The sequence below is a fragment of the Pyxicephalus adspersus genome, chromosome 7 (genome assembly GCF_032062135.1).
Source record: "Pyxicephalus adspersus chromosome 7, UCB_Pads_2.0, whole genome shotgun sequence".
In the NCBI taxonomy this organism is placed as follows: Eukaryota; Metazoa; Chordata; class Amphibia; order Anura; family Pyxicephalidae; genus Pyxicephalus; species Pyxicephalus adspersus.
Window position 1 is genome coordinate 18003661 of NC_092864.1, and position 15375 is coordinate 18019035.

At 40.3% G+C, this 15375-nt stretch overlaps 1 protein-coding gene across 6 annotated transcripts in view; it reads left to right on the plus strand.

Moving 5' to 3' along the window:
* Positions 1 to 1193: 1193 nt before the first annotated feature.
* The window catches only part of UNKL (unk like zinc finger), a 70573-nt gene continuing 56391 nt past the window's right edge, over positions 1194 to 15375 (plus strand). For 3 of the 6 annotated variants that reach the window (XM_072417718.1, XM_072417723.1, XM_072417722.1), the window contains exons 1-2: positions 1194 to 1277; positions 6058 to 6267. In XM_072417718.1, coding sequence (XP_072273819.1) covers positions 1213 to 1277; positions 6058 to 6267 — 275 coding nt within the window. In that variant the 5' untranslated portion in view covers positions 1194 to 1212. Of the gene's footprint in view, positions 1324 to 5573; positions 5645 to 6057; positions 6268 to 15375 lie in introns of all 6 variants that reach the window. The other 3 variants (XM_072417720.1, XM_072417721.1, XM_072417719.1) reach the window with 3 other exon arrangements.

Genomic DNA, 15375 nt, shown 5'->3' on the forward strand with positions numbered 1-15375 from the left:
CCAATGTGCAATCTTCTGGACACCCCATCTCCTAGAGTGTAAGCTCTTTGGGGCAGGGTCCTCTCCTCCTGTATTCGTCTGTCATTTGCAACCTCTATTTATTGTACAGCGCTGCATAATTTGTTGGCGCTATATAAATCCTGTTTATTATTAATAGTAATGTAGACTGAGATGCACATGTGTATGAACCTTGCATACGCAGTGCTGAGAATGAGTTCCTGTGCACATGCGTGTTAGTTTCATCACTGTGGCCTGGCCAAGACCGAAGATTTTCCATTGAAGATTTTTATTGCAGAATTATCATTCCGCTTGAAGGCTGGATTAGAGCAAGAAGTTCAGCCCCATAACCTCTCAAACATTCACTCACGTGAATACCCACCTAGATTTTTTATAATAATATATATATATTTTTTCTTTAAATGACCCTTCCATCCTAATGCTAACATGACATTGTAGTGATTGGGTTTTCATATATGCTCAGATCTGTGTATTGGCAGCACAGCATGCAGCATTCACTCGGCTACAATCTATACATTGCTCTGTAATGCTTTAACGTCAAATGGGCGTGCTCAGTGGTACTAAAGTGGGCGTGATCCATAACAAAGGGGCGTGTCTCATAACAAAGGACTGAGCTAAGGTGCCTGCTGATTGGCGCAGCCAAAGAAGTGTCAGCCTTGGTGCTAGGTGATTGTGATTACACTCAGGTTGTATTGTACAGGGGGAAGGCAGGGGGCGTGACTTGTATTGTGTGGGCGGAGTCTGCAGAGTAGTCTTGTTTTTCTCTTCAAGCTAAAGCGCGGGATGGGGGTTTGGCGTGTTAATATTATTGTTTGAAGAAAAGAAATTGAAAATGACACGCGTAGATACACGGGGCACTGATGGGTGAGAATTACTTTATATGCGGATTATAGGTTGAGCAACATGGGACAAGCGATATGTCCGAATCTCGAGCAGACTCCAAGGCGTCTGGGGCGGAGCATGCGACAAGAGGGTGTGTCCTACGGACAGCTGTCATAGGGGGATTTTTGAGAGGGTGGGGCTGCTAGAAAGGGGGCGCGGCTGATTGGCAGCTGTCAGAGAATAGGCGGTGCCATGAGAGACAGAGTAGGCGGGACCGAGACAGTTCTGTCAGACGGAGGGGTGTGTCTGGTGGGGGGCGGGGAGCTTCTTGCTGGATTCCCGCGCATGCGTATATGTTTGTTTTGACTGAAAATGCCGTCGGTTTCGAAAACGGCGCTTAGCGGTTCTCCGCAGACCGAGAAACCGACTCACTACACGTAAGTGTGCAAGCATGGGGCGGGAGGTTCGTCTAACCATCAACAGGTATTGCAGTTTTTTTTCTTTTGGGTTTGCTAGCAGCACGGTTTTCTAACAGCTTCACGAGCAAATGGCGCCATTGCTCGGTTGTATCTCGTTCCCTTTCCGTGTGCGGGCGGGCGCCGTTCTCCGGTGCGGTTTCTGTGGCCCCCTTCGCTCGAGCGCCTTGTCTGCTCTTTGCGGAGCTGTTACGTCAGTTGCGTGGCGTAGCGCTCCCTCCACACACAGCCGCGCGGGGCTTTAGGATAGCGCAAGTCTGATTCCAGAATAGCGCTGCGAGCGGCGGCTGCTCATTCCTGCACAGCCCCTTCTCCCTTTAAATAAAGCTTGTTCCCTCATGGTAGCCGAGCCGAGCCGTTCCCGCGTCCTCACGCCATTGGCAGCCTTGTGTGTGTAAACAGCAGGGGGACCCATGCCTTGCTCTGTCACCATCTGCTCACATTCCCCATTGATTTCCATGCAAATTCCATTGCTTAGCACCTCCGGGGAATCTGTTGCTGAGTCTCCAGATTTGTCTTTTCCTATACTGATCCAATATTTATCAATTATATATTTCTGACTATCCAGTCCTGAGATTTGCACAGCCAGGTGCATAACTACTTATGGCTACAAACCCAGCTCATTACCTTATAGAAGTCACAGGGTAAGACTTCTAAGTGAAGATGCTTGTTCCAGAGTATCATACACATCTGGAAGTGTTGGATTATTCCCATGCTGCCCATAGAGCTCCCCTTGTGTTGTCAGGATCTTCTTCTGTCGGCACTAAAAGCTGCTATGTGTTACCGTGTGCCAGCTTTTACTGCGGATCCTGGGAGTTCCTTGTGCTTGCATCAGCTGTGAGGAGGTCCAGGACCAGGGGGTCTGCAAGTTTGTGGATGGTGGGGACACGGGAGTGATACAGGGGGTCTGGAAGTTTAAGGTGGAGAGGAATGAGGGGAGCGCTGCTGAAGTTTGTGAATTTTGTGGACAGCTGGAATGTTGCAGGTAGCCTGGAAGTTTAAAAATATGGGGGACAGGGGAGTGCTGCAGGGGGTCTGCAAGTTTGAGAATGTTGGGGACACGGGAGAGCTGCAGGGGGTCTGGAAGTTTGAGAATGTTGGGGACAGGGGAGTGCTGAAGGGGGTCTGCAAGTTTGAAAATGTTGGGGACAGGGGAGCGCTGCAGGGGGTCTGCAAGTTTAAGGTTGAGAGGGATGGGGGGAGTGCTGTTGGTGGCACAGAAGTTTGTGAATTTTGTGGATAGCTGGATTGTTACAAGTAGCCTGGAAGTTTGAAAATATGGGGGACGGGAGCGCTGCAGGCGGTCTGGAGGTTTAAGGTAGCAGAGGGATGTGTGAGGGGTTTGCAGGCGATCTGGAAATGTGAGTGGGGAATGTAGTGATAAGACTGCAGTGCTTGTATCGTTTCATATTGCTGCAGGTTGACAGCATTACTAAAAGCTCACATTACACTGATAGACTGTGTGTGTGCTTGTCAGGGAGAAGAGGATTCCATTGATTACAACTATAACCTCTTCATCTGATGACTGGACATGTAAAGAGCAGCAGTACACTGATGTCATCCTCTGCTCTTTAACCATTACATTCCTTCACAACACATGCACACCTGCTTGCTCTCCAGTCCTCTGCCCCCTCCCTTTACTGTATTGCAAGAGTCAGATACAGAGACCAATTCCAGAAAATGAAACAATTAGCCGTGTATTCATACATAGCATACATACTGCTTCTTTTATATGTAACTGAAATCAAGTGTGTGTGTATATTAGAATAAGAAAATGTCTTGGATTCCATTCTATCATTTTGTTGGGTAGGATGTAGATCTCAAGTTACTATTTTTATGTGGAGTTGGATACTCTTCATGACCATAATGTCATCGCCTACTCAGGCTTTTGTTCTCCACAAGAGGTTTTCGCATTCCCAGAAATCGGATTCAGCCAGGTCAAGTGCAGATCAGGAGGAGGTCACCTGCAGGTCAGCCCCACTTGTCATTGTTTTCTGAATGATCTTAGAAGGGTGTTACTACTGATGCTATTAACACAAGCACAAAGCCAGCAACAGGAGGCAAACTGCACCAAAAGAAACATACGTTCTATCACATCAACATGGAATTTGTCAACTTCACTCCACTGCGTTGAATCTCCTTTGTGTTTTGCTTTACTTAGTTCCTCATTCCCCGGTCATTCATAAACTAATGACTTTTGTAAATAAATTATTTCAATGTAATCATGCAATCTTTGTGCTTCCCTATGTAGTAGTTGATGGGAGGGGCCAGTTGGGTGCTGTGCGGGGCTTTCTGAAAACATTGCCCCCTTCCCACATGTAATTTAAAGGCTTCAATACTAAAAGTACCAAGTAAATGAAAGGAGCCGGCCAGGTTGTGGTGTGGTCACTGCTTGCTGGATGTCACTGACTTGCTAAGAGGGAGATGCTTCACATAAATCTTATGGGAGCCCAATACAGATGAATAGGGGCAGCACTGAGCAGTTTAGGTGTCCATCAGCCTGGAAGTAGTACTATCTGACTTGCAGCAGCTTCTAATGCACATTATAGGAAGCATACAGCCTGCAATGAAATTGGAGTAAGCCATACCAGTCCATATATATATATATATATATATATATATATATATATATATATATATATATATATATATATATACCATTACAATTCAATACAATGAAAAAGCTTATTTGCAATGTTATTGGTTGGGTTTGGTAATATTAATATTTAAAACCTGGAAACGTCATCTGTTAGAGCAGTGGAGGACTTGGCCACTTATGGGTTCCTGTGCAGGACGAAATTGGGGTCCCTGTTGGTGCAGAGTGTCCGGGGCCCTTGTGCTGAGCACGTTTTGCACCCCCTATGTCTGCCCCTGTATTAAGGGTCCTTTAGATCTATAGATGAGAATCGCTGATCTACATGAAGCGTTTATTTCTCAATGTTCAGATTTTGGCAGACGGCTCTGTCGTTGTATATACATATATTGATTGATAAATAATTGACGAATGTTTTTACATCACATTAGCGGATATCTCGGTTACAACATTCAGATCCTTTACATCTGCTTTAGAAATGTTTCCAATTATAAGCAATGAGTGTTAGAGACAATTTGGTTAACAAGTGGATGATATTACAATGTTTCATTCTCCACAACATAACATATCTGAAAATCACTCAGTTTGTGGATTTTGATTGGCCGGTCAGTTTTCCCATCTTTAGTTTATTTTTTGTTTTGTTTTTTTCCTGCTTATGATGCTGAAGTGCTTTAGGTTGGGTCTACACGGACGTTTTTAAAAACGCATGTAAATGTTCCTATTGAGTTTCTATTCGTTTTTATACACTTTTATTAGCGTTTTAAAGCCTGCCTTTTTTCCCCCTCGTTTTTATCGTGTTTTACTGCATTTTAAACTAATTTGCATCTTAAGTGCTCAAAAACGCAGGAAACGTCCTATTGAAATCAATGGAAGAGTTTACCTGCATACACGGGTTTTCCTGTGTTTTTGGGTGTTTTCCATCGTTTTAATTTTTTAAACGTTGCAAGCAATATTTAAGATAAATGTCATAATCGTGCCTCAGGGAAATGTCCTGGTGTATTTTAGCCTATTGGAATGCATTGGGATTTCAAACAAGGGCTTTAAAAGCCTCGGGTTAAACACTGGGGAAATAGTCCGTGTAGACTATTAAACATAATACCTCCGGGTTTCCTAATTATTACTCCTCTTCATGACTGCAAACAGAGCTTAGTTGATACTCGGGTTTTAATGATATGATTTATTTTATGTGATGGTAGATTACAGATCCAGCCCATCTTTTGTTGTTTCCCATTATCTGGCCATTAGCAGCATCTCTAGAAAGGTCAGCGTGTGTACTTATCACCAGGGCATCTGAGATGAAGGTGCGTGCCTTCAAAAATGATGATGATGACGAACATTATGGTGATAATTGCAACTTAAAACCTTTTATCTCGGGAAAAAAATGTTGTGAAACCTTTCCTGAAGTTGCAGTCTGCAAAGTGATTTTAGGAAAAATATCTAGGCACATAAACAGTTTGAGCTTCAATATTTTGTAAGACCGTAAGGCTTAAGGGTGTTATAGGAACGCAGTTATTATCAGTTGTATTACTGCAGCATACGTTAACACATTTCAGTGCCATTTATTGCCAATGGCACATTAACCCAACACATTACTGTGCACAAACACACGCTGGGTTTGTTAGTGTTGTGTTGTCAAGCTTATTTGTCTCTCTTATGTCTCTTAGGTCAGTTTAAGTGACACCAATGATCGTTTTGGCTATCTGTAAGGGTGACATTCCTCCCACTGGCCAGCAATGTAAGAGACATTCTTCCCACTGACCACCATACTAATATACTGTAAGCTGTGGATATAGTAGTTTATAGAAGTGGCTGCCTGAAGATCTGAAAATATTCTAAATGTTCCTTCAGAGGCGGCCGTGATCCTGTTGTGTTGCATATTTGAGAGTTATGTAGGCTTATTGATAAGGCAGCACAATTGTGGCAAGGATATGTAAGTGAAGGATTCCATAGCAACAAATAACATTTGAATGTTGCTTTGTCGTTTCACTGAAAGATATATTTTTATTAGTCACTTTGAGTTACTTTGCTTAGTGAATATTCTCATTTGTAGGGATGCTCAGGTATAACCCTTGTATACCTTCTTTGAATAAAGGAATTTGATAAAAAATACTATATCAATAACTTATATATTTTTTTTCTTGAACGCAGGTATCTGAAGGAATTTCGTACCGAGCAGTGCCCGCTCTTTTTACAACACAAATGTACTCAGCACAGACCCTTTACCTGTTTTCACTGGCATTTCTTAAATCAACGTCGTCGCCGACCTATTCGAAGACGAGATGGGACTTTTAACTATAGCCCAGATGTGTATTGTACAAAGTATGATGAAACCACAGGAATGTGTCCAGATGGAGATGAGTAAGTGTATTGCTGTTGTTTGGATGTATGTGACATTCCAGGGAATCTGGCATGCAACTAAATGCCTAAAGCTCCAAAATATAATGTGCCTCCTGGGCCTTTGCTGCATGATGGCTTTGGATTAGTGACATGGGACCTTTTTCCGCTTGGCAGCCGCATCTCTGTCTGAGAACTATTTATAATATTATTACGTAGTATTTATATAGCACCGACATATTATGCAGAGCTTTACAAATTCCATAGTCATGTCACTAGCTGTCCCTCAAAGGGGCTCATCTAACGTCCCAACATAGTCCTATGACATTAACACAGTCTAATGTCAGTTTTGGGGGAAGCTAAAAAAAAATGCATGTTTTGTAATGTGGGAGTAAACTGACATAAACATGGGGAGAACCTGAAAACTCCATGCAGTCTTTGCTGAGATTTGAACCAGGGACCCAGTGCTGCAAAGGCCACAGTGCTAACCACTGAGCCATTGTGTTGCTCAGGAGCCGAAAAATGGCTTACAATCAAGGCTTTTACACAGATGGTTTCAAATAAAAACCTGAACACTTTTGGTCTTGACACCTTCTCCATGGCTGTCCCTTTCTGCAACCTATCAAGTCATTGATCAGGGCAAGCATTCATTTAATAAAGCATTATCACACCTGATATTATTACACAGTATTTATATATTATACAGCGCTTTACAAAGTCCATTGTCATGTCACTAGCTAGACATATGTCATTATCACAATCTAAGGTCTGTTTTTTTGGGGGGAAAGCCAATTATCCTAACTGAATGTTTTTGGAATGTGGGAGGAAACGCACGCAATAACGGGGAGAACATGCAAACTTCATGCAGATAGTGTCCTGGCCAAGATTGGAACCTGTGACTCAGTGCTGCAAAGGCCAGAGTGCTGGTGCCACTGAGCCACCGTGCTGCCCTTGATATGCATTAACTTCACTGACACGACCAATATGAAAGCTGTAGATGGTTAATTGATTTTCAAAGTGCTATCTGTAGTCCGATGAACATCATCCTTGCTTCACTATTTCAACATTCACTGTGTAATGTTTTATAAATGCTGTGTTTTTAATAGATACTTTAACACACTGTTTGCTTTGTTCTACAGCGTGTGGGTGTTGCAACGCACTTAGACTTGGCAAGCCTTGCAAAAAGTACTGTAGATAATTTACTAAAGGAGTACAGGCTTCTGCCTAAAAAAAAGGAATGTTCATTTTAAATACTCAGTAATGAGTGAATGGTGGAAATAGATATAGCATATAATTTGATATTTGAAATTAATGCAGCCCTTCTCATTTACTTTACAAAGTCAACAACCTATATCCCTTTATAAATCCACATGTGTGTCTATAAAATTCTATGGCATCAACCCAGCTCTGGAGACAATGTTACTGAAGAAGTTATGTAGGTGGCTATTGCTGAGCCCTCCGCCTCTGGAAATACGACTTCCCTAGCTGTCATAATGGCTGTGTATTGATTCACTGACCTGGAACAAGCATGCTTGATGAAGGCTTCTGATTTTCAAGATCCTGTTACGGTTCATTGATTCCAGAAAAATTTAGAACTGAGACATCCTTAGCAGTTTCAAAAGGAGGTCAAAGATTTACATATTTCTGTGCTGTGATTTTTTTTTTTTTATTTGTTTAAAGGAGATGTAGATGTGTACGTGACTAAAACAAATACTAGCACGTTAATAGAAATTTGGAAGAAGCTTGAAATGAGCCTTGTTCTATTTAATTGGATGTGAACACATTGTGGCTAAAGGTGACAGCTGTGATATACATGAGAATGTTTTACAGTAAATGCTGTTGCAAAATACCAATTTGTTTCCAAAAAGTGGAAAAGAACAACATTTATGTTTGCCTTATTGGTGGCAGGCATCGCCAACAGTGGGCCTCTGTGCAGAATGGAATTGGGGCCCCTGTTAGCTGAGAAACATTAGGGGCCCTTGTGCAGTTTGCATGTCCACCCCCTGACCCTTTATGATCTATAAGCTGTCAGTTTTGTTAGTCGTGGTTAGAAGGTGAGCTTTGGCATATGATGTTGCTGTAGATAATGCAGACAATAGACAGTGTTGTAATGTGTTTCCAAAACTGAATAAAGAACAAGCTTGCCTAAAACTTAAATTAGGAGTTTGTTTTTGTCAGCTAGCAATTCAAGATTCAACTTTGGTACAATCGATGTGTAAATATATACGCCAGGTAAATATCACACATTACATTTGATGCATAGTCTAACAGGAGAAAAGTGCTGTGACGTATATCTGCTCATGCTCCAAAAGTTAATCAATTGTTAGGTCCTGCTGGAAATTCAGAAGTAGCTTTTGGTGGATAAAGTTAGGGTCAATTTAAGGGGGAAAGATGACCTGTATATGGCTAGCCTAAAGTTGAACTTTCGGGAAACAAACCTTTACAGTGGGACTCTTCCTAATACAAAGGGTAAGTACTTGTTTCTTATTAGATAGAGGATTAACCGATTGAAATACCTTACTCTTCACTTACCCAACAGCGACATTCTCCACTAATTGGCATGTTTCAGGCCCCCGGTATTCTCTTGTACAGTGCTGGGCTGCTGGTCTTACAGTAGGACATCAGAAACTACACGGCAAGCTGACTGCAAGCTTTGCAAGTTTATCTGCAAGGGTAAACCTTTTTCAGCTTTAACTTTGACTTTGCTGACTGGAAAGAAGTCTGTCCTTCCATTTTCGGCTCGTTTCGGCTGTGTCCATAATAAAGAAATGATGCTGTAGGGTTATTCATTTGTGTAAAGTTACAAAAATTGCTGCTGGTGGATTGAGACTTTTTTGAACTTTTATATTAGAGAGTAAAAGGCATACAACCACCTTACGCTGAAGAGTGACATCCACTTATGGTCAGACCACAGATACCAGTTTCAGTATCCAGTCTCTTCTTAGATGGATTGAATGATTAATCTCATTTGTGTGTTTTTTTTTTTTTTCTTGTTTATACAATAGCATAGAGTATGTGTGATGTGTGTGTGGGTGTACAAGTGCAGGGAGTGGGTGACATTTAAGAGCAGAAGGTTTGCTAATGTTTGCTTATCTTCTAATAACCGATTTGCTAAAATATTTCTGTGGTTTCTTACTTTTATTTTCTACCAGGGTTATTTAAATGGCTGCAGATTGTACAATGCTGATGTCCATCAAGCAGCTGTTAGGGTGGAAGGGCTTATAAAACCCAAAGGCAAAAAGGAGTAATTGGCAGTGTAAAATTTGCTTTGCTTGAAGTGTTTTTTTTTTGTTTTTTTTTTTTTTCTTGATTTAATACAGGAGCCATTTTCCATGTTACATATACCAATATTTCAATTTTCTTGATCTGTAAAGAACAACTTTTAAAGAACAACAAAGATTGTTTGTTTTTATTGCTATTTTATTTCAAAATGTAATTCTGGTTATTTTTTTTTTCATAGTAAACTTTAACTTCATATAAACTTGTTAGAGTATGGTTGGTTATTCTTACTACAACTGCTGGAAAAACAAAACAATTGTATGCAGAATAACACAAAGTTATGAGCTTTCCATGGAAAGTACAGAAATGCAGGCCTATGTACCATGAATTATGCTGGATCTCAATGTTTGCTTCAGAAACTGAAAACTATCAATGAATAGCACTTGGAGATTTTTATGTTCTGCTATTGGAAGGCTGAGAAGAATTATTAGACTATTGAACTGTACAGATCCTAGGTTTTCGTCTTCAGAGCTGATTGTGATTTTATCTGATGAAAATCCAGTGTGAGTAGCGGTGTCTCACAATATTTCCTTTTAGTGATCTGCTGTCCCAGGTACTAAATGACTGACCAGTAATAAAACCATTGTGCTTCCTTTAGAGCAATGTTTCTTTTTAACATGGGGGTGAATGAAGCCTTGAATTAACTTTCAGGACCCCTGCTATAATTATATCCACAGCGTGCAGTACATTATACTGGTGTTCAGTAGTTAGAATTCCTCTTACATTGCTGGCCAGTGGGAAGAATGTCGCCCTTACAGATGGCCATAAAGATCATTGGTGTCAGTTAACCTGACCCGAGGCACAAATTGCTCATTGCGTGAGGATCCCTGGTTGGGAACCGCTGCTTTAGAGGAATGTGTCCTATTTGTCCTTTTCAGAACAGAATGAGTTTTGGTGCCGAGCAGGCTGTCTATAAAGCGATTGTTCCAAAAATATGATCACTTATAATCACTTCAAGCAATAAATATTGAATGTCTGTCTGTGTATAAGTCTTTAAACATTTGAGAGTTTGTTTTTCTGTTTCCTTAGTAAAAAATGTTTTGTTTAAATAAATGGGCTAAACCTATTTGTAAATAATGAAGAAACATTACAGGAGAAAATCTCTGGAATGTTTGCATACATTGGTTTGATTTTTTCCAAGAAGCAGTGCAGAATTTCAATAGATGGAGGAGGCAATGAAAGTCATAAGTTTTAGGGACGCCTGGATAGAATTTGTGGGTTCTGTCTGCAGGTTATAGTGACACAGGTTTAATTCTTGTTCAGTTGTTGTGTAATCTTTACAAAATAAAGTAAACGAACTTATTAAAGTAGATCTAGGCCCAATCACTAACATCTAACATTTGTAATGTTAATGTAAAAGTTAATTCTATTTTTATTGAGTAGTTTAGAATAAATGACGATTGACAGTTCTTGTTCAGACACTTCCAGTTATAAGTAATGGCATTGAACAAACACAGCCCGCAGTTATCACGGGGAAGTCAAATGAAGCTAAAATGTGTAGCCTGTGCAGGAGCAAATACATGAAGACAAAAAGATCAGCAGCACTGAAATCCATAAAAGTGTTGAACAAAAATAGTTGTTTATAATGTTGTTTAACCAATTACATTTCATCCAGTTAGCTTAGATTGCCTTTAATGTACGCCTGCCTGCAAAGTGGCTGACGATACCTGATAAAACAAGGCTTCATATGCTTTTTTTTTTTCTCGGACAGCCCTTCACTATAAAAGCTGTTGGTTGGGTTCACTATTTCTTCCCCGTTACTTCATCTGGTTCCATCGTCCTATATAGATCTAGTGGGGAAAAAACAAATTGAGTGCTGGTGGAGCATGTGTTTACAGCTAGGAGTACATCCTGAAACCCCAGAATATGCGCTTCAGGGTTAATTTATTCCTAGCAGCCTAACATATATTACGGGATACCCAGCATGGTACACGGAGCTGCACAGGTGCACCTTGATGTACATTTCAGAAAAGATTGCAAACAGACAGATAAGTATAAAGGAACATTGCCTGTCCCTTCTGCAATAAACGGCCGCTTACAATTGTTGATTTAGTTTCATCTTCCAGAGACAGGCTGGCAGAAAGGGAATAAATGTAAGGTACATGAAGCCTTCTTTCATCAGGTATCTTCTGTATACACCTTCCCCTGTGCTGGCAGGTTTTCATTAAGCAATCCTTATGTATTAAATGGACTTTAATTAAATATCATTGATTACGCAAGGTTACCAAATTTTGCACTGCTTTGCATCCAAAATCGCCATCCACTACCCTGAAATTGCAGCGGTAAGTAAATAACTTGTCATTGTCGCCTGGTAGAGGTTACATTAGAACCCTAATTGTTTCCATAGGGACCAAACACTTGCATACTGGCTTTGTAAAATCTATTTTGATAAGTGTTTTGTGTCTGCAATTTAAATTGTTAATTGCCCCTTTTATTGTTTTGCATTGTTATGGCACAATTAGAAAAAAGGAGGGGGGGGGGCAATGAAGCATTGTAATTAGATGCTAAAATTAGGATCCATGTTTTATTTTCTAGCAAGAAGGCAACGTGCAGAGAAGATATTTAGTGCTCATTATTCAGTGTCTGAATCACTATGTGTAAATACTATGATTTTCAAGTTAGCAGGCAAATGGTGCCCACAAGTTAAATTTCGCTGAAAAGCAGAGAAATACAGAATGTATCTTATTCATATCAAGAGGATTCTAAGCCTTTTTTTTTTTTTTTGCACTTTTTAATAAGACTTAGCACAACTTCATTTACGCCCTTTTACTATCAATATTCATATGGAATCTTACTTTTTACATGCATAGAACAACAAAGAGTAGGACCCGTTTAAAACACTTAAAAATAAATTATATAAAATATATTTTAGCCTCATTGCTTTGCAGCAATGTGGTGCTTATAGGTGTTTTTTTGTTTTCTTACAAGGGCTGTAAGAGTTTTGTGTTAATCGTTATTTCAGTTATGGGTGAGTTCATTAATCCTTTATCTTTGTCACCCAGAATCTCCAGTGGTAGAATGATTCCTCCAGATTCACCACTCACCCTTCTGCTGATTCCTCTGTAATGTACAGCAAATGAGAATAATTACCATTTGAGCGAGATACCCTTATCGGCCGCTGCATGTGGTGAAATTGTGGAAGGCTTTGCCAACCAGTCTCCATGTGAGGTTTATAACCGAGCTACATTGGCATTACTTGTGCTGTGTAGCGAGCAGCTACACCAAGAGACAGTGCGGTCGTCTTGGTTGTGTTGTGGCAGAGGTACATAAACCAATGGACCGACTGAACAGATCTACAGATGTTTGCAGGCAAAACCTTTTCGTATGTTTTTTAACCAGCTAGTATCTACTCACATTTCAATTTTTCACCTGTACTTTATTTTTACAAAGAAGCATGTGTAACGTGTGCATGCACCTGGTACGTTGGTACTGATGCAGTGCTCAGGTTTTTCCTGTTGTGAATCTTTGTTTTATTACCCTGGTTGTCTCTTCACATTCCTGATACCTATCAAGTGCCCCTACAAAGACACAAGAGGATATTGAGCCATAAAGCTTTGTACACAGCTCTGCAATATTTACCTTGCGTTGCCATGAATATTGCTACAACATTGGAGTTGTTGGGTTCCTTTTGCAGCTCTTCTCTACTAGTAATTCAGGTGTTAAATAATGGTGCTAACAAGGCTTCATTAAGCTAAAAATATGAACACCACTGGCCTGATAATAGATTTATTTGCCACAACAGCGTTTTCTGCAAAGTTTGCAAACAAAACCCTTTAGAAGTTCTTGCAGGGTATTTGAGTAACAGATGTAGAATTCTCGGGTCACATGACTTGTTTTCTTAGGAGCCTGCCTTTTACATTTTATGTCCCTGATTGCTTCATTTTTCTGGCATGAATTCCTGTTATTTTCTGGCAGCAGTATAAAATGAGTGCTTTTTACGAAAGCAGATTGCTTTGTTTGCCGTGTGAGGAATGTACACGCCTCCCCCAGTGTACACACCCCCTTCAGCCATGCTTTTATGTGTTTGAAAATAAAAAAGCCTCACCCAACCAGGAAGTCTTGCAGATAGAGCCAGCCAAACACCCCCAGATTTACCATCAGCCTCCCACAGATGTGCCTGCTGTATGCTTGTAGGGAGGTGTTCAGATCATATAATACCTGCAGGCCAAGGTTTGTTTGGGACAGGGGGGTATATTGCATGTGATGGTACTAAAATCTATTTCAGTTTCATGCACCCTCATGTTAAAACATCCACCCCCTGCCTCAGATGGGCTTATGATCTATGCCAGTCTTTCTCAACCTTTTTAACATTTGGGATCTCTTGAAATAAAGTTCAGGTCTCAGGTAAACCTTACTATATTTACTATATCCACTGCTTATTAGTGTGGTATTTAGTAGAAAGAATGTCATTACATTGCTGACCATTGGAAAGAATGTCACCCTTACAGATAGCCAAAAAGATCATTGGTGTCACTTTTATACTGACCTTAGAGGCACCATTTGCTCGTTGCTCAAGGAACTCCCAGCAACCTTTGAGAAACCCCTGGTGAAAAATTGCAGTTAAAAACACAAACAATATGTATTTTAAGTTCTGGGTTACAGTGTTTTTACTTTTTACAAATCTTTTTGCACTTGCAGTTCGCTTTTAAACTTGAGAACTTGAACTTGAAAAAAACAAACTGCAGAGACAATGATCAGCACTAGATGGTAATTGATGTACATTGTTTGCTGTAGGTAAAAAAAATATATATATATATATATATATATATATATATATATATATATATATATATAATATCATATCACAAGCCAGTTGCAAAAAAGCGACCTGGAAGTGAATGTAATTTGTAATCAAGGAATGTAATTTCTTGTGTGTGTATTTGGCTCACTGATTTTCTCTTTAGTCCACTAATATCAGTCCAGTTGAAGGCATTCCTGCAATGGGTAGTTCTGTTTGGGTAAGTTAGTGTTTTTAAGGAATACTACCTATAAAGTAAAGCAGGCACTTCAACTTTTCTCATCAGAACACTGAGTGTGAATAGTAAAACTTAAAGCAGAGAAATTGTTATGTAAATCCTTGATTCTCAGTCTTGCACAGCTATTTGCTTGTATAGGGAAGTCCTGGCACAATGCACATGTTTGTCATTTGACTAACTATTCCCATGACAGGAGACATAATCCTCCACCATGAGTATGGACCATAGAAATAAATGTGTTGTGGAGCGTCCAAAGAATGTGCCAGCATTCATTTGTAATATTGAACTTCCAACCTATTCCTGTATTACTCCTTGTGACGTAATCACTGGGCTTGTGAAATTCTTAGAGGCATCTGCAGGGAATAGGAATGGCCAGGGTGCCATCCAAGCAGTACATCTCCCTGGAGCCCCACTGTCTATTAAACAAGTATCAGTGCTTTGTGTTTGGAATTATATGGATATGAAGTGAATAGGGTGTCTTGGGAAGGTTCCTGCACGTGTGATTGATAGTAAAGCTAAAGTAGTTGGTGCAATTAAAATGTAATGTGTATGACAAGGTTGATATCTTGGTCACAAATTCAGAGCATGTGCTTAATGTAAAGAAAGTGCCTGCTGTCCGATTTTGTGGTGGATCCCGTCTGTACTACACAAAGATTAGCACTGCACTTCTAATGCCATTTATTTTCCAGTCTGTAATATGGCTCATTCTGCAAAATGCAGGGCCATGTCATGCAGTGGACTCTTTGGTGGCAGAACCCTTGTAAGCCAGGTGGAAAGCCACCTGTAGGTATGTAGGAGTTGGATACCAGCCTGTTTCTACATTCTTCCTGCAGAAAACAGCCTTCAGACTAATATGGAAATATAAACCGTCTGGCAT